The sequence below is a fragment of the Procambarus clarkii genome, chromosome 9, assembly GCF_040958095.1.
Source record: "Procambarus clarkii isolate CNS0578487 chromosome 9, FALCON_Pclarkii_2.0, whole genome shotgun sequence".
In the NCBI taxonomy this organism is placed as follows: domain Eukaryota; kingdom Metazoa; phylum Arthropoda; class Malacostraca; order Decapoda; family Cambaridae; genus Procambarus; species Procambarus clarkii.
The window spans coordinates 10062730-10086526 of record NC_091158.1 but is presented as its reverse complement, the minus strand read 5'-3'; the positions used below and the strand labels follow the sequence as shown (position 1 = coordinate 10086526).

At 38.6% G+C, this 23797-nt stretch overlaps 1 protein-coding gene across 1 annotated transcript; it reads right to left on the bottom strand.

Moving 5' to 3' along the window:
* Window positions 1–544: 544 nt before the first annotated feature.
* On the bottom strand, window positions 545–23199 carry LOC123766257 (ADP-ribosylation factor-like protein 3). The gene is made up of 5 exons (XM_045755320.2): window positions 23082–23199; window positions 16692–16952; window positions 7449–7536; window positions 3014–3162; window positions 545–1895 (listed from the first exon to the last, which is right to left on the bottom strand). The coding sequence occupies exons 1-5, from the start codon at window positions 23082–23084 to the stop codon at window positions 1854–1856; spliced, it is 543 nt and encodes a 180-aa protein (XP_045611276.1). The 5' UTR covers window positions 23085–23199; the 3' UTR covers window positions 545–1853.
* Window positions 23200–23797: the final 598 nt, after the last annotated feature.

Sequence of the window (23797 nt, the reverse complement as noted above, 5' to 3'; positions counted from 1 at the left end):
GGGGTAATCATCTTGACGAAAGAAGAATTCACTCACGAATGTGCCCCCACACCCACCATGGAGCCACAATTAGAGGCAGGACACCCAACAAGAAGCTATCGCCGATCTTGTCGGGGCCTCCTAGGGGTGCGTCGTGAGTATACGCCCCACAAACGCCACCTTAAGAAACCGACAGTCCGTCGAGATCGGGTTCAGTGACGAAGTGGGGATTGACAATAAAAGGTTCCCCTCGCTCTCGACGTCGGGTACTGCAGTTCTACGGGTGCAAGAGTATGCCTCCTCAAGCACCCGGGCGTCAAAATAGAAGAAGTCCAAGGGAAGAACCAGAACGAGCAAAAGGTCGGCAGGAAACGGCAAGCAGATAGGAGAAGAGGGGGGAGAAAAACGAAACAGAAGGAAAAGGAAAAGATGCCCAGCAGAATTGGAGAGGACGGCAGCAGGAGCACAAGGCTAGAAAAGGACAGGACTGTCCCAAGGAGCATCACACTCCGGCAGCCGCCCACCAAGCCCCCACACGGCGACAACGAGCTGAGCGGGGAGGGGGAATGCATCTTGAAGGTTGTCATCAGGTCTTCTCTTTTTCAATCAATTTGAGGTTAAATTCTCATATCTCATGTTTCAGTTATGGGACCAGCTTTGTCGTACACCATTGAAGCTCTCAATTTTCTTTGTGCCGAATGAGGTGTGTTTGAGCATAAACAAACGCTTGTACTATAAAGCTCGGTAATTTCACATAGCCTTGTATTTTACTTATTTAGTAAAGTATACTTATATTTATAATATAACTTATGTTGTGTTAAATTAAATGCTTTCCCAGAATTTGGCTCATGATCTTCAAAGTCTCAGTAACAAAAATAAAAAGGATTTTATACACTTGGCTTCCAAGAGAAAAATAATTAATTACATATTACACTAACTAAAAATCTGTATAGGATATTTTCCCTTTGAATAGTTTCTAATCAAATTTCCTTGTCAATTTGTTTAAATTGGCAAAAGATGCCAAAAACGTTGATTTAAGCACAATTTCTCTTTGGGGTGCCACTATGGAAGGGTTCTGGAGTGCCAGTAAATTATCTACATACACTGACAATATTTAGAATTATAATTCATTAATTTTCACATCTTAAACTACAAATTTTGTCATTTTGTTGTGCATATCTGAAAAATTCTATACAACATACATGCTACAGACAAAGATTTCATAGCATTAATTTAGGTGCACCCTAATTTTAATGACAAAACTAAAATGGTCCACATGATATTGCCACACATTAACTTAGGTCTGTGTGAATAATATGGTGTTTGTGACTTGGTTCACCACCATTGAATGATGCCAAGCTATCAGATAAAAATCTATGCAAATATCCTGTCATTACTAATTTTAGTCATTTTAAAATTGAGAAAAGTAATTATAATTCATGCAACACCTTCTATCTAATTTCCTAAAATGTTAAAAGAATCTGGTGTAAAATATGTTTTGTGCTGCAATATTGGTGGTTCCTTGGGAAGGCTGCCATACATTTCTTGTATAATGTGTCTTGAATGACTTCATGTTATATAATGTTAAATATGCCTTTCGCATATTGTACGATACTGTAGTAGTATTTATCATAATGAAATAAAAATACCATACCATAATATGAAAACCCTAAAAAGTCACAGCTTGTAAGCAAAAACAGTTGTCCAGTATTTTGTCCTACCTTGTGAGATGATTTTCCAGTTCATTTCCCATTAAAGTTCAAGATGTTCTAATTTAGTGTAAATAATATTTTAACCCTTTCTCATATGAAATAACGACAAGTTTTTGCAGTGCTTGGACGGAATACATCGTTTGCTGATTGAAGTAAAGGGTCTCATTTCTTCTTCAGATTCTTACAAACCCAATCTAATCCATCCTGTAAAAGAACAATTAGTTATTTAAATGAATATTAATATAGCCAGATACAGTATACACTTTAATATAACAAAACACAAAATCTGAATAACTTTGTCACTTGTTTGTTTTCAGTTTCAACAAAATAATAACACATACATACATGTAATATAACATACTGTATAGGCAATATAATAGTAAATTTCTAGTTGCTTTGACATGTTTCTCCTTCCAAATATGACACTGTATACCACATGATTAAGACATTTTTAATTTCATTCACATATGCAAGTTTTTGAATAAAGAAACAAGGTGAGAAACCACCACACTAGCACAACCACCATTCCAATACATTAACCATTTAAAACAAAAGTCAAGTGCTGTGCTGTACACTTTAGAAATGTAAAAGTATATTACATATTGTTTCACTTCCCCCCTTCATGCAAACTGCTAATAGTCTTGGCCACTTCCTCTTCCTATCATCACACTTACTCATCTACACTTTATACCTCTCGTCTTATTCATTTAGTTCAAAAGACAATACAGTGTACTATAATTATCCAAAAGAAGTATACTATGTTTCCACAGTACCAATTTCAAATATACAAATTTCCCACCTCCTTCCTGTGCTTCATCACCTTATCGATTACACATAATTGCATTTTGTTTATTCAATAATGATTAAAATATCTAAAAAAAAAAAAAAAAAAAAATTTACCATTTTACTTTACTCTCTTGTTTATTTTATCATATAACAAAGCATGTGGAATTCTTAAGCCAATTTTCAAATCTTCCTTTGAGTCTTCACCTTGAAGTCATATTAAGACATCTGGGAAGGATTTTAAATGGGGCCAATCCATCAAGAAACAGAAATGGAAGCTCTTACTGGACACAGGGCATAACAGACATAAGTAGCAGTAGAAACTATTATAGCTGGCTATGGTTTGGCAATAATCATATTAAATATTGAATTATGTTTATTTTAACGTTTGAGAAAACCCAGATGTAATAGAAGAAATATTTATTTATGTTAGGGTAAGAACAAACTCTAAATCAACACCTAACTTTGACAATGCACTGTAATTTAATTTCTTTAAATTGCCACTATTACATGTACTGTACTACAAATATAATGCTTACTTTAACACCCTCTCCTGATGTTGCTGAGCAGGCCTGTATCTGCCACGTACGATCTCGAATGGTATGGAGCTGAAGACCTTCTGCTATCTCCGAGGCTGGTGCTGCATTAAACAGATCTTGTTTGTTGGCAAAAATTAAGACAGGTACACCTACAGAGAGAAAAAAGAAGTTTGTGAAATATCCTTTTGTACCTAGAGAAATTCACAAGCACAATAATGATAACTGTACAATGGCTCTACTTGTTTTGCCTGAAAACAACAACTTCGGGTAATCAGTTGCTGACACTGAATCAATCACCAATGTGATTTTTAATATTCCAGTTTTAAAGCTTTCATACCATTACTGAATTTATGAGTGGACCATTCTGAGAACTGTCCTTTAAATGTTTAATGTGAGGAAACCGAGAAAAACCTGAATGATATTAATTGCAAGTCATATGAAAATGCATTTAATAAATAACAATAATAATAATAATAATAATAATAATAATAAATAATAATTTAGGATTTAGATTTACTTGAGTTTCCATTCTTTCATAAAACTGGCACATGCTCTACCATCTTGAAATAAATACAACATATAAAAAGCTACATTTTATACTGCAAAATAGCAATGATCATGAGTTCCAGTAAAGATACAATATGACTTGAACTAAGACTTCAAACTCTGAACAGAGCCTTATGTTGAAACAGACATGGACAATCAAAAAGTTACATAATAATAATAATAGGCTTTTTCAGCAAATGACACCCCCTAACAGTAAGAGCTTAACTAATATGCAGGGATCCACAAGAATCACCAAAATCATTACAAGGCCTGATGTAAGAGGATTAAACAAATCAACCAAATATTTGGGTTACTAAACTTGCTACTCTTGAATACCATTACAGCTATCACAATTTAAACTCAATCCTTGTCTTGACAGGAAGCCAGTATCGTTCATACAAAAAAGTGAGAGGAATTCCCACTGGAAGTAAAAATACTAGTCTAGCTTCTCGATTCAGTATTGACTCGACACTTTGGCAGGCCCGGCGGGATACCCACATCACACTGAAAAATAGGCCAGGCATTGGCCGTGAGCACACAATCCAACGTTAAACTCTTTCACTAACTTTATACTTACTAATAAGAATGAGCAAAAATTAATTGTCGACAGCGTTGACGTCAAGTCCCGAACTGCGTGTATTGTTTTAATGACTACGTGAACATCATCATGACACCAAAGTATTTGAAGTCTTTAATAAGCATGTACTGTACTGTACTGTAATTTTGCAAACCCGCAATTATGAGATACAGTATAAAAAAATAATTCTAGGGGAAACAAAATAAATGGATGAGGACTATGATACTCTATTAAGAAATTTTCTAAAGGCATAAAGATTACAAATACAAAAATTGCAGCCTTTAACAATCTGATTTGTGCCCCCTAAAAATGATAAAGAAATCCAGTAAACATCCATATCCTTAACCATAATGACAGGTCACAATCTAGCATTACCAAATCAGAAGTACCAAAACTGACAATGTGCAACCAACTAAGATTACCTTAATCAAAATATTTGTATAATCTACATTAATTTCAATTTTCAAGCAGTTATCAAAATACAAACACAAATAAAAAAAAAGTATTGAATGCAATGAAACACCAATGGTATGGAATATAATGCCTTCAAGGAGCCCCGGTGGCTCCCTGAAGGTAACATACTGATTTTGTGCCAGACTACAAGGTGCTATCACTCGTGGAGAATGCAGTGGCACCCTCCAAATCCAGATCTCCCTATAATAGATCCCTATAAACAATGGACAAAATTCAGCCACCAGACCTTCCATCCAGATTCCAAATTATTAGGCAAATTTCCTGCAGATATCTTTTCAAATTTTTAGGTATTATTATGTTCTTTAATTGTTCAGTAGATTTCAAAATTTAGGTCACCAAAAATGTAATTTTGAAAATGTTATGAAATCACATCCTTAATTTGTCACAAGTAACCAAGATACAGTATTTCAAAGAAAATACTGTTAGAGAGAAAATTTTGGGTGTGGTAAACTAGATGGGACTGGTTCATTCTAAGTCATGGACCTCCCTTAGATAAATAAGGTTCAAGGGGGCTGGATCCTGAGAATTACTTGCAATGAGAGACAAACATCTTAAAGGGCTTTCTTTAGAAAGCTCTCTTAAAGATTCTCCCGATGGTTGTCCTTTATATAATAGAATAAAATAATTTTGCACAGTGAAATTTTCCCATAAATGTGGGGCAAACTAGGGTATGAATGCTTACTCCTTTAACCCTTAAACCGTGCATATTGAGGGGCCCGGAAGCAAAAAATTTTTGAATTATGTAAAAAAAAATCTTAAAAATGTTAAATAAATCTCCAACCTATTGGCTTCAGTGTCATGAAACTTTCATAAAAATATTTTCAGAAATTACTCTTAGACGAGTTTTAAAAAATAAGAACGTTTTATTGATAAGGAAAACAGCTCCTATTAACTGGAACTGAGGAATAAAAGTACAGTACCTGTCTGATGCTCAAAGAAAAGGAATAGTAGTAAGTGTCCACAAAATGGATATGCAGTTGGTGCCTTTATAGAATTGCCGAGTAATACATAATAGCACAAATAATAATGAGTAACTATTTTATTATGTCCTATCTTGTTATATATGATATAAATTACATTGTCCAATGTTAATATATGTTACTTTCATCAATGTCCCTAAAATATTTTTTTTAGGGGATTTTTTTTTTAAGATTTTAGTCTTTCTTCTCCATTGTTTATTACCTGATTTTGTTGTAACCTTTACATCCTGGAGAGTGCATATGTTTCCCTAACTATGTGAAGATAGAATGAAATTGGTCAAGAAATAAATCAGTCAACTCTCAGAACTTGGGACTTTTTTTTTGGCTGATTTTTTCTCAGATTTCAAACTATTTTACACACAGAAATCACAATTGCGTGATGCATCAAATGAGGAAATCCACAAGGGCCGTGACGAGGATTCGAACCTGCATCCGAGAGCATCCCAGACGCTGCCTTAATCGACTGAGCTATGACATTGTCAGAAGGACCATGATTTGTGCCTCGGAGAGGCTACAGGATCCAGTAAGTTCAGTAGAACTTTGGTTTCAACTCCTTTTGACCATGTTGTAGCTCAGTCGATAAAGGCAGCGTCTGGGATGCTCTCGGATGCAGGTTCGAATCCTCATCACGGCCCTTGTGGATTTGTTCAAACTATTTTCTTTGTCTTTTTAGGTTGTTTTGATGATTAGGGACCATATTAGTGTTTTTTCACTTATATAAAGTATACCCTAAATATATCCTCTAAATCATTTGAATTATTATAATTATCCCTATATTTTGTGTTCTTTTTGGGGGGGTTATTTTTCTTTATTTCATTTCAACACACATTAACCTACAACTTTCACATATTCAAGTACAAATGCCAAACAATGTTTATTAAAACATTCTATTAAATTAACAAATTTAAACTACATTTATTCATTGTTGATAACTTCAACTTCAATTATCTCTGAAACTAGAGTTTGAACTTTGAGTGGCTTATAAAATTCCAGGTTTTCACCAATTCTCATTATTTTGACATTGCGTGCTCAGCTGTTTGTTCCACAATCCCTTCAGAATGGATTTTTCCATAAATTTTATACAATTGGAGTCATTTTTTTTTTTGTCTAAATTTGCCGCATATTTCAAACGCCATATTACCGATTTTTTTTTTACAGTAAACTATACTGAAAACCTATATTCTAATTTAAGGAAAATGAAGATCATATGCTATTCTGAGAGAATACCACCACCAATTGAACAATTGCAATAGTTCATATTTTGTATTTCGATTTGAAAATCAAACGTTTTCAATATTCAATTTTAAAATTAATTTTGATTCTCTTGTTTTTTCAAGTTACGTTGTGATCATTTAGACATAGTTGGAGCATTTGCCTAGTTGATTATGCACAAAAAATTGGAGTGTTTGTGCAAGTTTTAAAAACTTGAGTTATGTCAAATCGTATATGTATGGTCTAAGGGTTAATACAGCTCAAATTATGTTTCTAACTTTTTTATACTTAATGTACCATTAGGAGACAGTTTGATGCCTTGGAAAAGCTACTGAGCATATTTTATTATGAAGTTTTAAGGTTTCTTTGGTAAAAACAAAGCTGGGTGAACCCGTACATATATAAACAAACTCCAAAAACCGAGGCAAACAAGTGTCGAATCAAATTTTTCGAAGAAATTGAGTACAAGAACCGAGAAATATGAAAACGGGCATACGAAAACTGAGGTTCCACTGTATTAGAAAATTCTATGTAAAGCAAATAATCTCTACATTATTCCACAATCTTTACACCAATTTATACTTGTACATATAATATGTGGCTAATTAAAAAATTAAAACTAATAATCACCAACATAGATTCATACCTGCAAGTTTCTCTTCACTGAGAATCTCGCCTAGTTCTTGACCAGTCTCATCAAATCTTTTTCTATCACCGCTATCAATGACATAAATCTGAAAGTGGAAACACAGCAATGACATATATAACATCACATAAATCTGAAAGTGGAAACAACAATAATAATGCATATAACATCAATGTAATAAATCTGAAACATAACAGATTTACAATAGAGCAGATCAGAGTTACTGTAATGTCCTCAATAAAATTCTTAATACTATATCACACTAAATGGCCTTGGAAACCCTAGGATGTTGGGGATTAAACCGAGAGCGCATTCTCACTATTCACAATGGTGATTTACATTTCAGGTTACAAAGAAAAAGTAGTGCTACTTGGTGGCACACTATACCGTCTGCTTCCAAAACATCCATTAAATTTGTTATTTACTCATTCTTTCTTTCTGCTGAGCCACTTTTTTTCCTGCTTTATTAATTCCACTTTAGTACTTGTATATGCTTCCTGACAATCTACATTGTACACAAATATAACAGAACCATAGTAAGAGCTCATTTTCTTAAAGCAGACTGCAAACATCTGTAGTGTTCCGGTGCCCTCTCTCCCATATGCCGGATTTAAGAGTCATATCAGCTTACCATGGAGGTTTCCTGAGATTCAGGGAACCTTTTGATGTATGAAGTTACCAAAATGGGTACTTATTTGTGGAGAAATTTGCATTTATGTGATTGTAGGAAAGGGGGGAAAGTCGCACCCTAGGTACAACAAAATGGCGCCCTCGTACCTTCAAATCTGCCATTTTGTGTGCAACGCCAGACAGCTGGCGATTGGCTGGCTCAGGTCATATGATGCGATTGACCAATCAGAGCCCGACCCTGGGTCTGTGACATCACCGGGAGGCCTGGTTCATCGCCTGCAGAGCACCAGGCGCTCAGAGATCTGCGACGCCTCATTGAGAGTGGACGTGCGCTGGTTGAGCTCTCGAGTTCCGAGGTCTAGGAGCCTCATTCACTGGGATTACACAGCCTGACAAGTTTATAGTGACTACTAAGGACTGCAGTGCTTTAGGGAAGTGCGAGGAGCCGAGTTCCAGCGTTATAAGAGCGCCGAGAGCTGATAGTCTTGGAAGGATCGAGGGAGTGTCTGTGGCAGGAGCAAGATGTGTCTCGCCGTCAGTGGAACTCCAAGGTGTGCAGAGCTGTTGTGATTGGATCACGCCCACTGGGAACTCGGAAGGAAGAAGACGCATCCTGACCCATGAGTGAGTGATCTTGGTGAAGGAGTGCCTGGGGGAAATGACGTATGCAGTGACGACTGGACGAGGCAGCGCCCCGTACTTCACTAAGGGAACAGATGAGGAGAGTCCTCATCTGTTCAGAGATGAGGAAAGTCCTCACGGCGCCTATGGACTGATGACTCATCTGGAACGTCAAGAAACGACTAGAAGGACGGAGGAACCCCAGCGACCACAGGAGTCCAGGCGTCTGAAGGCAGGATATTGATAAGGTAGATAATTTTTCCCTCCCATATTTCCCTTGATGTTAGGCAAGACAGGCGTACAGTATTGTTATATCTAGGGATTTACTAGTGTGTTTCTAGGAGTCTAGGAGTCATAGTATTAGGTTGTGGGACAGCACATATATGTTATCTACTGCCTGGGGAAGACAGCGAGTGGTTTGAGTGGCTGACCTGTGGAGGAGTGTGGACCTACACTGACGGAGCCGCCCCCTTTCAGTGAGAGGCCAGTGGTCCATTTAACACTTTCGCTCACCCCGCGCGCCACCCCTCGACAGGGCGATATGGGCCCCAGCGTGTCACAGAAGCGCGCGTTAATTCCGAAAAGTGTATACTCTCTTCAACTTTGTCACCTCAATTCTCCTTCTACGAGAATAAATTTGGTATCATTGTGTTCGCAATAAAATTCTCTACAGCACTAAATGCATATAAACTCCAAAAGCCCGGCTAATTACCCGCAGCAAACAGAGAAAGTGCGAACGAGTTACCCGGGAGCGCGCAAACGGGATAAAATGTTTTCACTATTTTCACTCTGGTCACCTCAATTTTTGTCCTAGGTCTTTCATTTTGGTCTCAATGGGTTCGTAATAAAATTCTCTAGAGGAACATTAGCATATAAAAAAAAACACCTGGTCACGCTCCAACCGCCGACGAGTTGAAGACGGGCCACGCGTTAGCCGTGAGTGAGCGCTCAGAGGCCTTCCTACTACACTCCCAATTCCCACCCTTTTCAAGCCTTTCTTTCGCAATTTTCTTCCTGGAAGGGCCTTGTTCATGATTACTATCCATCGTGGAGTAAGCGTAGATAGTTTCTAAAGCCGCAGTAAGAAATATAGCCACGGAAAATAGCCGAAATGTTCACACGTTTGAGATGCGAGGGGAGACGACATTGGTCACAACAGTGGAGCAAAGACAATGGGCCCACGGCGTGTGCCAAGCCGCCTGAGGGCCACGAGGCTCAACAAAGGAAATGGGAAGACATCGGCGCACATTTTAAAACCAGTCCCCAAAAAATCGGATACAAACCTGATTTTTGGCGAATTTTTAAAGTGGATGACGCAATGCTGCGTCATCCCCGGCATTACCGCCAGTAAACGGATGACGCAATGCTGCGTCATCCCCGAGCGAAAGTGTTAAACTCGATCAGCTGATGCGAGTTGCCGGCGACCACCAGAGGAGCGCTGCTGTCACCATTATCATTCCTATACGAATATATATATATATCTCATGTGTCTGTAATTTGCTAAAGAGACCCTGGGTTGGCAACACGATACAATATTTGAATGCTGGTACTGGCATTACACAGAAGGAGACCCCCGAGTTGGTAACACGATATTATATATGGTTTCTAGTGCTGGCATTACACTATATAGAACGAGGCTCTGGGCTGTAGATACGATATCATAGTTGAACCCATTGCGTTGCTGGGACGCAGAGAAAATTACCCAGCTGGCGACCGGAAAGGAAGAGGTGGAATTGAGGTTACGGCCGAGAGTCTGGCAAAATTTTGCCACGCACAGCTGGGCAGGCCTGGTGGGGGAGTCACACATTACAAGATTGAGCTTAAGCAGTGTGTGCTGGGCCTTCTCTCCCCCTTCGGTCCAAGGTCAAATAGTGGTGACCAGTCTTGAGGCATGACTTGGAGAGCTCCCTGGGGGTGGTATATGATACCCTAGTGGAGGGAGCAAAGACCCACTGCGTGGGGTTACACGATCAGTAGCATGATGGCCCGCTGTTTAACTGTAACCTCACGTAACACAAAGCCAAGGTGAGTGACGCGTGACAGTAGCAACTGCAATAAAGTAAATAAAGTTTTGAGCATAAAACATATGCTACAAGCAACAGCATCATCAAATCTATAACTAAGAGCAAGTTCACCACAACAAGGTTTACGCTGTACCATGAAGTTGTGACAAAGGAATAAACCTGTTCTCCTATAGGAACAGGTATAGGAGAATCTTGTATGCAAGGATATACTAATGTAAGAATGTCTGAAGCCAACAATTCTTGTCACACACTGAATCATGAGCAGCACCTTATGAACTTTTGGGATGTTAAGCTGATCATCTAAGAAGAATCATCATCAGAAAACAGAAGACAATGGAAGAAATCTGCAACCATCAAACACTACAACTCTTAATCATGGGCGATTTCCACCATGGAAAAATAGACTGGGAGAATGGAGACCCACACGATGGTGCAGATAGATGGAGAGCTAAACTCTTGGAAGTGGCAACAAGGAACTTTCTGAGCCAGCACGTTAGGGAACCCACAAGAATGAGAGACAATGACAAACCAGCTAGACTCTACCTGATATTCACCCTGAATGAGTCAGAAATAAGGGATGTCAAGTTGAAGCCCCCATAGGAATGAGTGACCACAGTGTACTGACATTTGAGTACTTGGTGGAGGTAGGGATAACCTATCCAAGGATGGGATTGGAAGAGAAAACACTAAATTACCAAAGAGGAAAATATGACGAGACAAGGAACTTCCTAAGGGGAATACCATGGGAAATAGAACTTAAGAGACAAGACTATACAGGATATGATGGATTATGTCACCCAGAAGTGCCAGGAAGCTGCAGACAGGTTTATCCTGGTCCAAAAGGAGAAAAACAAAAAGCAACAGAAGAATCCATGGTTCAACCAGAAATGTAAGGTAGCGAAGCAACTAAGTAAAAGAACATGGAGAAACTACAGATATAACAGAACACCAGAGAGCAGGAAGAGATGCCAGAGGGCCAGAAATGAGTACCTCAGAGTGAGGAGGGAAGCAGAGAGAGAGTATGAAAATTACATCGCGAGTAAAGCCAAGACCCAACCACAACTGCTCCATAGCCACATCAGGAGGAAAACAGGAGTGAGGGAACAGGTGATGAAACTGAGAAAAGGGAAGAACAGATACACACAACAATGACAAGGCAGTGTGTGAAGAACTCAACAAGAGATTCCAGGAGGTCTTCACAAAAGAACAAGGAGAAGCCCCTGCACTAAATGAGGAGGCAAACCATGCAACCTTGGAGGATTTTGACCTCACCAGTGATGAGGTCAAAAGTAATCTGTTGGAGCTGAATGTGACAAAGGCTGTTGAGCCTGACAGAATCTCACTAAGGATACTAAAGGAAGGTGCAGAAGCACTAAGTGTGCCACTCTCTATGGTGTATAACAGGTCACTGAAAACAGGAGACCTTCCGGAAAGTTGGAAGACAGCTAACGTAGTCCCAATATACAAGAAGGGTGACAGGCAAGAGGCACTGAACTACAGACCAGTTTCCCTAACTTGTATATCATGCAAGGTGATGGAGAAGATCGTGAGGAAAAGGCTCGTAGAGCATCTGGAGGGAAATAGCTTTGTAACACACCACCAACATGGGTTTAGAAATGGTAAATCGTGCCTCACAGGTTTAATAGAATTCTATGACCAGGCAACAAAAATTAGGCAAGAAAGAGAAGGGGTAAGCAGACTGCATTTTCTTGGACTGCCAGAAAGCTTTTGACACAGTTCCCCATAAAAGGCTGTTATAAAAGTTGAAGCAACAGACAGGAGTAAAAGGGAAGGTGCTCCAGTGGATAAGGGAATATTTAAGCAACAGGAAACAGCGAGTAATGTGAGGGGAGGGGGGGGAATCGGAGTGGCGAGATGTCACCAGCGGAATTCCACAGGGCTTAGTACTTGGACCCATCCTGTTTCCGATATATGTAAACGATCTTCCGGAGGATATAGACTCATTCCTCTCAATGTTTGCTGATGATGCAAAAATTATGAGAAGAATCAAGACAGATGAAGATAGACAGGGACAACAGGATGACCTGGACAAACTGGAGGAATGGTCTAGAAAATGGCTGCTAAAGTTCAACTCAGGAGAGTATAAAGTATTGAAATTAGGCGAAGGGAGCAGAAGGATGAACACAAGGTACCATCTGAGACGTGAAATCCTGCAAGAGTCAAACATCGAGAAAGATCTGGGGGTTGATATCACATCGAACCTGTCCCCAGAGGCCCACATCAAAAAGATATCAGCGGCATATGATAGGTTGGCCAACATAAGAACTGCCTTTAGAAACTTGTGTAAGGAATCGTTCAGAACCCTGTATACCACTTATGTCAGACCAATCCTGGAATATGCAGCTCCAGCCTGGAGTCCATACCTAGTTAAACATAAGACAAAGTTAGAGAAGATTCAGCGGTATGCCACCAGACTCTCTTCGGAACTGAGAGAAATGAGCTACGAGGAAAGGCTAAAGGAGGTGAACCTCACGTCCCTGGAAAACAGAGGAGTAAGGGGAGACATGATAACCACCTACAAAATTATCAGGGGAATTGACAGGGTAGACAACGACAAAATCTTCAGCATGGGTGGAACACGAACAAAGGGGCACGGGTGGAAACTTAGTACCCAGATGAGCCACAGAGACGTTAGAAAGAATTCTTTCAGTGTCAGTAGTTAATAGATTTAATGCACTAGGAAGTGATGTGGTGGAGGCTGACTTCATACACAGTTTCAAATATAAGTATGATAGAGCCCAGTAGGCTCATGAATCTGTACACCAGTTGATTGACAGTTGAGAGGCGGGACCAAAGAGACAAAGCTCAACCCCCGAAAGCACAACTAGGCAAGGACAACTATCAAACAAAAAGGAAAATTGTGTAGTGCTTGCTGTCGCTATCATTCTGACAATCCTTCTTAAAATCCCCCAAAATGTATTGTCTTAACCTTGTAGTTTTCACACACTTTACCAGCAATGTTAATTTAAAAACAAATTCCCTGCTAGTATGCCTTTGTGCCTTTTCTCCCAAAAACGCTGCCATAGCTGTATCTTTTAACGGTTTAAAAACTTACAAACTCTTCAATCAGCAGTTATTAATGAAGAGGCAAAAGCAGCAATCCCTACCCTACATAAGTGCATCCTATCCATTGCATACATTTCAGTACATCCGTACAAGTGTTCCTAGTTATATCATTAATAAATATCTTTTTTTTCTGTATTGCAAGAGCACAAGACATGTATAAATGTCTTGTGTCTTGTATAAATAAAATAACTGAAACATTGAATCATTTCACACATAACATACAACCATAAACTCTGAATTACAATAAATTACAAACAGCAAACATATCACATTACAGGTACAATACACACACGTTAAAATAAAATGCAACACTAAAAGCACTTGTATCACAGTACAGTATTGGCAATTACAATTATATGGAGTGTCTTATCTACAAACTTACAAAAGCACATTACATACATGTTACTTAGGCATGGTAAAAATGAAGATATTAAACAAAATACAGGGTACAAAACAATCAAATCTTCCTAGAGCGGGAAAGCAACATGTAAAGGATCTGGGAATAATGATGTCTGATGACCTAAAGTTTAAGTAGCATAACCAAGCAAATATAGCGTCAGCTAGAAAAATGACAGGAGGGATTACGAGAACCTTCAAATCCAGAGATCCCATCACAATGCTCATACTGTTCAAATTGCCTGTGCTGTCCTGCCTTGAGTACTGCTCCATACTCACTTCTCCCTTCAGAGCAGGAGAGATTGCTGAAATAGAGGGAATACACAGAACATATATGGCATGCATAGACACGATAAAGCACCTAAACTACTGGGATTGTTTTTAAACTCAAAATGTACTCACTAGAAAGGAGACAAGAGAGGTACCAGATATATATACATACACACACTCCACTTCCACGTACAGTACTACAAAAGGACGAGGTTCGTCTTTACCAATCAAGGGAACCCCTCCACCACACACCTTACTATCCGGCACTGGAGCACCACCAGACTCCCTCACACCTTAAACCACTTCAACAGCAGGTCATCAATGATACAACATGAGTGAGCACATCATGGTCTTCTGCCACAACCACACAAACATTTTTCCTCAGGAGACACCACCTCTTATCATCATCTCCCACACTAATTTTCCTGCCGGCGAGTCCGTTCACCTCCTAAGTCAACCCGGTGGATTGACATCACGCACCAGGCAAAGCACCTCAATCGACCCCACAGGGCTGAGTATCTACCGGGACCCCATAAAAGGGTCCCGGTAGAACAGTTGTGTTCATTCTCGACGCACAATCGAGAAATCTAGGTTCGAATCCCAGGCAGGACAGAAATGGTTGGGTACATTTCCTTTCACTTAATATGGGTCTGTTAACCTAGCAGTGAGTAGATACTCAGGAGTTAGTCTGCTTCTTGTGGGGTTGCATCCTGGGAAAGGTCAGTAATTCGGCCGGGGGGGGGGGGGGGGGGGATTTCAATAAAAGCCAAAATGTGTATGAATTCACTCCGACTTCCTGTTCCCTGACAATGAATTATCTGTGCACTGTCCAGGCAAACTGAAGAACCAGCAACAGCACCAGAGCATACCACAGTAGGGGAAGCAGCCATAAGGACACCCCCAACGTCATCAGGATGGGCCTCAATTAGTCCAGCCATATCCTCCTGCAATTTTGACAGGTTACCACTTTCACATTCCCTCCAAGAGTCTACCACACCCTGTCTCCAGTGCAGGGTGTGGTGGACTGTAGTGATAAATGTTGACACTATAGGCATAACATTCACTACGACCGGGGCCGCCCGAGCACCATTAACATCGCCACCTATGCTACACGATGCCAGTAGGGAATCCTCACCAGGAGCTTGTGTACCAGTGCCAGACACACCATCCACCACCAGGTCACTATCCAATATGTCAGCAATCTTGAGAGCACCAGTATCGCCAAGTGGGGGAAAGTCTGTCTTACGGAAGATGATTACCAAGTCTGCCGTCTCCACTTGGCAGGCAGCAACAAGACCAGGCAACCTGAAATATATCCTGGGCAGCCCAGCATAAACACAGATTATGTTTGTGTGTGATAAACATAAATGGGTGTAAAGAGTTTGAGGCATAGAATGCTATGCCCCAAACTGATACCGAGGATGGAATATTCCTCTCCATCTCCATTCTCACAGTCCAGGTGCAAGTTAATAAGTGGCCTTTTGCATGGCCAAACGTAAACTTATTCCACCGGATACCTTCAACCTTGCCAACTAGCTGAGAACACAATCAAGCGAGCACCTTGTTTGATAGTTCAAATGGTGCATCACGCAACACCATAAATGTCACTGTCTTGCTGATGTTGGTAACACACACCTCAACTACACCATGAGGCAACAACAAAAAAAAAAAAAAAAGACTTGTCGACCCATCTTGCCAGGAATGCCTTGAAAGCATCACATCTTGAATTTCACCATTATGCGTCCACTTCTCAGCTGTTGGACACCCAGGAGGTTATCCATAGCAACTCCGAGCTCATCAACATGCACAGTTCCCACCATAGAATAGAATCCACGTCAACTCTTGCAGAGAATTCCAGGCCTGCAGAAGCGAACCTCCTCAATGAAGAAATACAGGATCCCATGACCCTGCTCTACCTACCTTATCAAGTAGGACACCTTAACAAATATCTAGTGCATTTACCTTGCAATATTTGTCAAGTCAGCAATTGAAACTAATTGTCACGTATGACAGAAATCCTCCTTTATTTCTGACTAATTCTATAGCCATCCTATAGTTTTGCATTAATGCCCCACTTTAATTTTATCTTCAATAATTTTCACCAGTACTAAATGCTGTACAAACATTTTATTTTAGGCATTACCAGCCATAAAACATTTCTGCTAACACTGAATAAGAATACCGTACCACAGAAGATTTTTGCATTCAAACCTACCAGTACATCAGTGTTTTCAAAATAATTTCTCCAATAGGGTCGAATCTTGCGCTGGCCACCAATGTCCCAAACATTAAGCTTAAACCCATCAGACTGGACAGACTTAATATTGAAGCCTTGTGTTGGAGTGGTTTGTGTTATATCCTCCGAGGCTAACTTCTTTAGCAACGTTGTTTTTCCTGCATTATCCAGACCAAGCAATAATATGCGCAAATCTTGATCTGGAGTTGACTTCAGTTTTCGGAGAAGAGACAGAAGACCCTGAAATTGATGAAAGGATTAACCAAATGCAAGTCATGAGATTCATCACCAGTTTATTAACTTATTGTACAATTATTCTGGCATTATCTAATGGACGAGTATATGCCAAGTCTTTACCAGCACTGCAACCGTGACAATATTTTGACAATACAGTATTAACTTTAACTCATTTATTTATTTAAACGAATAATATACAATATATATATATTTGATAATTATAAAACGTAAGTACTTGAGAATTTCTTGAAAATCCTATTATGGATAGTGCTCCAGGCATGATTAACCACTGCACAGCACACACCGTGATATCATGGGGAGTGTGCACACCCCAGCATATCACATTTGTTAGTACTGTACGTATATTCTAAGATTCAAAATTCCTGCAGGCACACAGGGCTCACATCCGATTCGTCAGGATTCTAGTAAACAGACACCATCTTAAAAGAACAAAAAATGTCTACATCCCTCCTGGCTGTGAGACCTCAATACTGCCAGAGCAACGAAGGCTGATGCATGCAGCTAGAGCTCACAGCACTGCTGTGCAGGTCGGGAGTCACAGCACCACTTAATAATGAATAAAATACTGAAATTATTTTGCAATGATAGTGTCATAAATAATCTTGACTGTGATAATGAGTATGTATAATGTTCAGATATCAGTGAACACAATGTTAGTTATAATGGTCACTGTTTGAGACGAGAGAGAGAGAGCACCTGCCAGTTTCATGCATCCACATATGAAATGACCTTATGCTCCTTTACTCTTGATATAGATATATAATATATATAGATATAATATATAGATATAATCTTGTAAAAATAGATTCATAATCAGGATTCAGTAATAGGAATACGATAATAGCAGTTCTGTGGCCAGTCTTGGCAGAATATTGAAAGCATTTTCTACATTCAGGGTGTCATCTGCTTGTATCGTGTGGCTCCATGCTGAGTTTTGATTTCATCACCACACCCACCAAAACTGTTTATAGGTTCGTTATGGTACATATAAATGTTAATACAGAAGATATGCATGTTGTTTGTATAAAGTTTAATAACAGAAAAGCTGTTTTACTGTTCAAATAATATAATATTTTAACTCAGTATGTGACATGAATACTGTGTATTTGACTACCAATATTCTACAGGTTTTGTGATACAAATAAAAATACTGACAGCCCTATGTATTATTACACTTGAAAAAACAATGGAAAAAACATTTACAATATGAAAAAAATACAAAATACTTAATGCATGCTGTTACAATGTAAACAAAATGCAGGACTAAGGTGAACTCTGATAACAGGTTATAAGTTTATTACATTCACCAGAAATGCTTAGTGGTTTGTAATGGTGTATAAAAATGTAGATAGTTATTTATAGTGTACATAGTGCAATAAGAAAAAAATAAATTTGTTTGTTCTAAAAATATAACAAGTGAGACTAAGATGCACACACCAAATTTTTGGGCATAGCAATGTTCTACACATTTATTTATATAAATATATACACACTTCTGCATTGAATATTATTATTCAGTTCATACTGTTGAATAATATTACAGCAAAAAACAAACAAAAACTATTCAGACATTGAAATAATTATATAAAATTATACTTGTATGTTTATTTATTTATATATACAAGAGTTCTTACATTCTTGTAAAGCCAATGTAACAGTGTTTCGGGCAGGTCCTTAATCCTAATTTTCCCAGAAATACAACCCACCAAATAATGACAAATAAAATAAGTACAGCGACGCCTCGATTAATGAGTTTAATTCTTTCCAGCACCAAGCTCGTCATGTGGAAACTTGTCTTGCGAAACAACAACAAAACTATTGTCGGAGGTGTCAGAGAACCAGCGGGTACGCTCGTTAATCGAGCGAAAGCTCGTCAATCGAGACATTTTCTGCGAGTGGCTTGCTTGTCACTCGAAATGCTCGTAACTGGAGCCGCTCGTCACTCGAGGTTCCAATGTAACTGCAATTATTTTGCGATGACAGTGTCATAGATAATCTTGATTGTGATATAGAGTATGTATAACGTTCAGATATCAGTGAACACAATGTTAGTTATAAAGTTCATAGTGTGAGGCAAGAGAGACAGCACTTGCCGGTTTCATGCATCCACACTTCATGAAAAAGAGTGATCCCGGAATATGGCCCGCCAAATCGTTTAACAACCGGGTACTCATTCATTGCTGGGTGAACAGAGGCTACAGTAAAGGATTGGTGCCTGGTCAATCCTCCCCGGCCAGGATATGAACCCAGGCCAAAGTGCTCGCGAAGCGCTGGGTGAGTGTCTTACCACTGCGCCACGGGAACTTGGAGCTACTCGTAGGGCCATGGAGCTGGGGGCTACTGGCACCAGGTAAGTACTCACTCAATGCCTATAAATCACTCAACTTCACTTCTCTATCACAGCCAAAGTATGTCATGTACAATATTTTTTTATCGTTTCCCATGATTAGGGAATGCATTTTAACATTAAAAAGAAAAAAGTTTGTAAGGGGGGGGTAATTTATTTTATGTGCACAGAGGACTTGTCATATTAAACTACAGTAGTGTCCAGTGCTGTGTTTAAAGCTACCTTTTTGTACATGTGTGGTAAATTTTTAATTTTCAGTACTGGGTATGTACATACTGTAGTATGTAACTACAATTCTTGGTAAAAGGTACAGTTACTCCTCCAAAATTTAAATCATACTGTTTTGACCAACTTAATTTCTCAAGAGGGGTTGCTAAGAGGGGCTAAGTGTCCCTGCGGCTCAGTCCTTGACCAGGCCTCCTTTTTTTTACACACCCCTAGAAAGCAGCCCATAGCAGCTGTCTAACTCCCAGGTACCTATTTACTGCTAGGTGAACAGGAATATCAGGGTGAAGGTGAACAGGAATATCAGGGTGAAAGAAACTCTGCCCATTTGTTTCCGTTTCCACCGGGGATCGAACCTGGAACCTTAGAACTATGAATCCCAAGTGCTATTCACTCGGCCATCAGGCCCCGTCGGAGCTAGTGGGACTTTTTATCTAGCCATCCAAGAGCTAAATAAAAAATCTGGATCAACCTGTAGTTATATAGTACTGTATTGTATTATTATTATTCCAAGTATTACATAGTAGATTGGGATAAATACTGTACCTTAATGTGTAAAATATTTATTAAAAGACCCCAGACACAACTGCATTGCATCTATTTTGAAATATAATGGGGCCTCGACTTACGATGGTAATCCGTTCCCAGAGACGGATCGTAAGTCGAAGCTATTTTTCCCATAAGAAATAAAGGGAATTGAATTAATCCGTTCCCCACCCTCCAAAATATTAACTTACAAATACATTTTATACTGAATACAATTTTGTTCTCTAACTACAATACAGTACAAATGTTTATCTTACCTTTATGGAGGACTCTTGATGGCGTATGGAAGATGGTGAGGAGAGGGGAGGAGAGGTGTTACTGTTTGGAAGGGGAGTCCCCTTCCATTATAACATCAGGCAGCGATGACTTTTCTGGGATACACTCTCTGGCATGTTTTGCCTGCACACCACTATGACCTGCTTGTGGCTCACTGCTTGCTTGTCTTACTAAGAATCTGTCTAAAAACACTTGTTTTTCCCTACATTTTAACACTTGTCTGTAATAAGACATCACATTGTCATTTAAAAGGTCAATGCAATGGCCTGCTACAGCTTTATCTGGGTGAGTTTTTTCAAAAAAACTTTGCAGTTCTTCCCATTCTTCACACATTTTCCTAATGAGAAAGGGATATCCTCTACTGCCTCAACTCACAACTATTTTCTTAGGTTGAACCTTACCACTGACTTTCTGGGACCCATGGTGTGATATATAATAATCAGTTTTATGTTCAAAAAGCAAAAAATCACCACAAAAACGGAATTTCTTATAGGCATGATTGTCACTAAGCGGGCAGATCTAGTAAACTGAGGCAGGTTGGCCCTCGTGACCGGGAACCATGCGCTCGGTCGACCCAAACATGTACCAACAAATATCGTTAGTTGACGACTATCATAAGTCGAGTCGCATTTTTCGATGAAATTTACATCGTAACTCGAAATTATCGTAAGTCGGGGCAATCGTAAGTCGAGGTGCCACTGTACTTGTACTGTACATGAAATTTCAGAACAACCTAATTCTAATGCAAATATTTTTATTTTTATTGATTATGAACTAATCAATACTGTATAGCTGCTGCAACACCAAATATTTTTGTAGTGGGTACGAAGGCCAGAGTACAGTAATCAGAGGCAATGTATTGGACTGGAGAAATGTTACGAGTGGCATACCACAGGGTTCAGGTCTTGCACCGATAATGTTCATTGTCTATATAAATGATCTACAAGATGGAATACAGAATTATATGAACATGTTTGCTGATGATGCTAAGATAATAGGGAAGATAAGAAACTTCGATGATTATCATGGCCTTCAAGAAATCCTGGACAAAATTAGTGTATAAAGCACCACTTGACAAATGGAATGGAATGTGAGTAAATGCCATGTTATGGAATGTGGAATAGGAGAACATAGACCCCACATAACCTATAAATTATGTGAGAAATCTTAAAAAAATTCTGATAAAGAGATCTAGGGGTGGTTTTAGATAGAAAACCATTACCTGAGGACCACAAAGAACTTTGTGCAAGGAGCCTATGCTACACTTTCTAATTTTGGAATTGCTTTTAAATACATGGATGGTGAAATACTACAGAAATTGTTCACAACTTTTGTTAGACCAAAGCACATATATGTGTTTGTTAGCACATCAACAAACTGAAAAAGGTGCAAAGACATGCAATTAAATGGCTCCCAGAACTGAAAGACGAGCTACAAGGCGAGGTTAGAGATATTAAATATGCCAAAACTAGAAGATAGAAGAAAAAGAGGCGATAAGATTACTATGTACAAAATAGTAACCGGAATCGATAAAATTGATTGGGCAGAATTCCTGAGACTAGGAACTTCAAAAACAAGAGGTCATATATTATAAACTAACTAAACAAAGCTGCCAAAGAAATATAAGAAAATTTACTTTTGCAAACGGAGCGGTATATGCTTGAAACAAGTTAGGTGAGAAAGTGGTGGAGGCCAAAACCATCAACACAGTAGTTTCAAAACGTTATACGACAGAGTGCTGGGAAGACAGGACACTATGAGCATAGCTTTCATCCTGTAACTATTGTACACTTAGATAATTACTTTGATAATTACAGTAACTGTAATCTGTAAATTAACTATACACTTCTGTTCACCCAACAGTGAATTGATACCTGGTTGTTAACCAATTTGGTAGGTCATATTTCAGGAAAAATTAAAAATTAAAGACCTGCCCAAAATGCTATGCGTGTTAGTGGCTTTACAAGAATGTATGAATTATTTTTAAAGAATTATATATTACAAATCTGTACAGTAATTTTAATAGGAAATAAAATATAAACATTAAATTATGATTGTGTTCAGCTGAGGAAATACTGCCACCAATTAATTTTTATTATCGAGAATACAGACTACTCCCTCTCTTCATATTTTAGATTTTTTACAATCGAATATTTACATTTTTTGTAGGTATTGAAGTAACTGACTACTAGTGTTTATTTAATGACACAGTTTTGTTTTATTAAGAAGGTGCACGCTTCTACAATGCAGACTGCATTGTAGAAGCATCCAAAACCTGTGCTGGCATTTAAATTATGAGATCTGCATCACTTGCACATTGTATGTAAAACACAAAATTGCATATATTTTTATTGGGTTAGGTCTGTTCAAAGGATAGTGATAACAGAGTCAATCTAAACTTTCTGCACAAAACTGGTACAAAACTAAAATTGTGCATAAAAATTCAGCTAGCAACAGTCCTTAGCTTAGAATTTCACTAAGCATTCACACCAAGTCTCAGGATGCACAGAAATGAACACAAACAAAGCCAGAAAAGATCAACAATTCAACATAATTGAAAATGTGGTGACAATTCCTAGGCAACCACACCAAACAAGTCAATAGCCATGTACAACCAGTGTGTGCCCAGACAAACACAGTCTAAAGTTACCTCACATAGTTCACATAGTAACACACCTCCTAGCACACCAAAGTGTGGCCATCACTATTCCACTTACCATTTTTGTTACTGCCACTTAGTATATGTGCAACTCCGGGATATATTCTGGAGGAGCCCCACGTCCCTCCCGGCGGCCTCTCCTGTCAACAATTCCCAATATTACCACACACCACAACCTACAACACCCCCAACAGTGTCTAAATATTTCACATATTTACTTAATACGTATGCTTTAATTCTATCTCTAAATTATTTTAGTTTAATAATATGATACTTGTATGCGTTTTATATAAAAAAGTAGATTATATTCACAAAATGAAATACACATTTTTATTAAGGCTTTGGCAACACTTTTTGACGTCACAAATATTTGACAATCAATATATGTTTAATTTAGTAGACTGTAAATATTTTGTGATCTAGATTTCTTATTAATGCAATCTTCGTTCAAATAATAAACAATAAAGCTAATTATTTATATTAATTATATTTCATTTAACATTGAATGTAAGTCTACTACTTACTGACTTTCTCCCCTGATTCCATGTATGACCATCCTGTGAGATGGGAATATTAGATGAACTTAAAGCTAGTTTTTTTTATCTACACTGTAATCTTTCATATAGAATATGGTAACAGCATATTGCTGTGTATATCTAAGCTTGTTAATAAAAAAAAGTAAATAAAATAAATTTCGGTGTAAGGTAGTTTAGTTAGCAAGGTAAGTTATGTAAATTTATGATTTCAGCAAAACTGTACAGCATGGTTGACGGC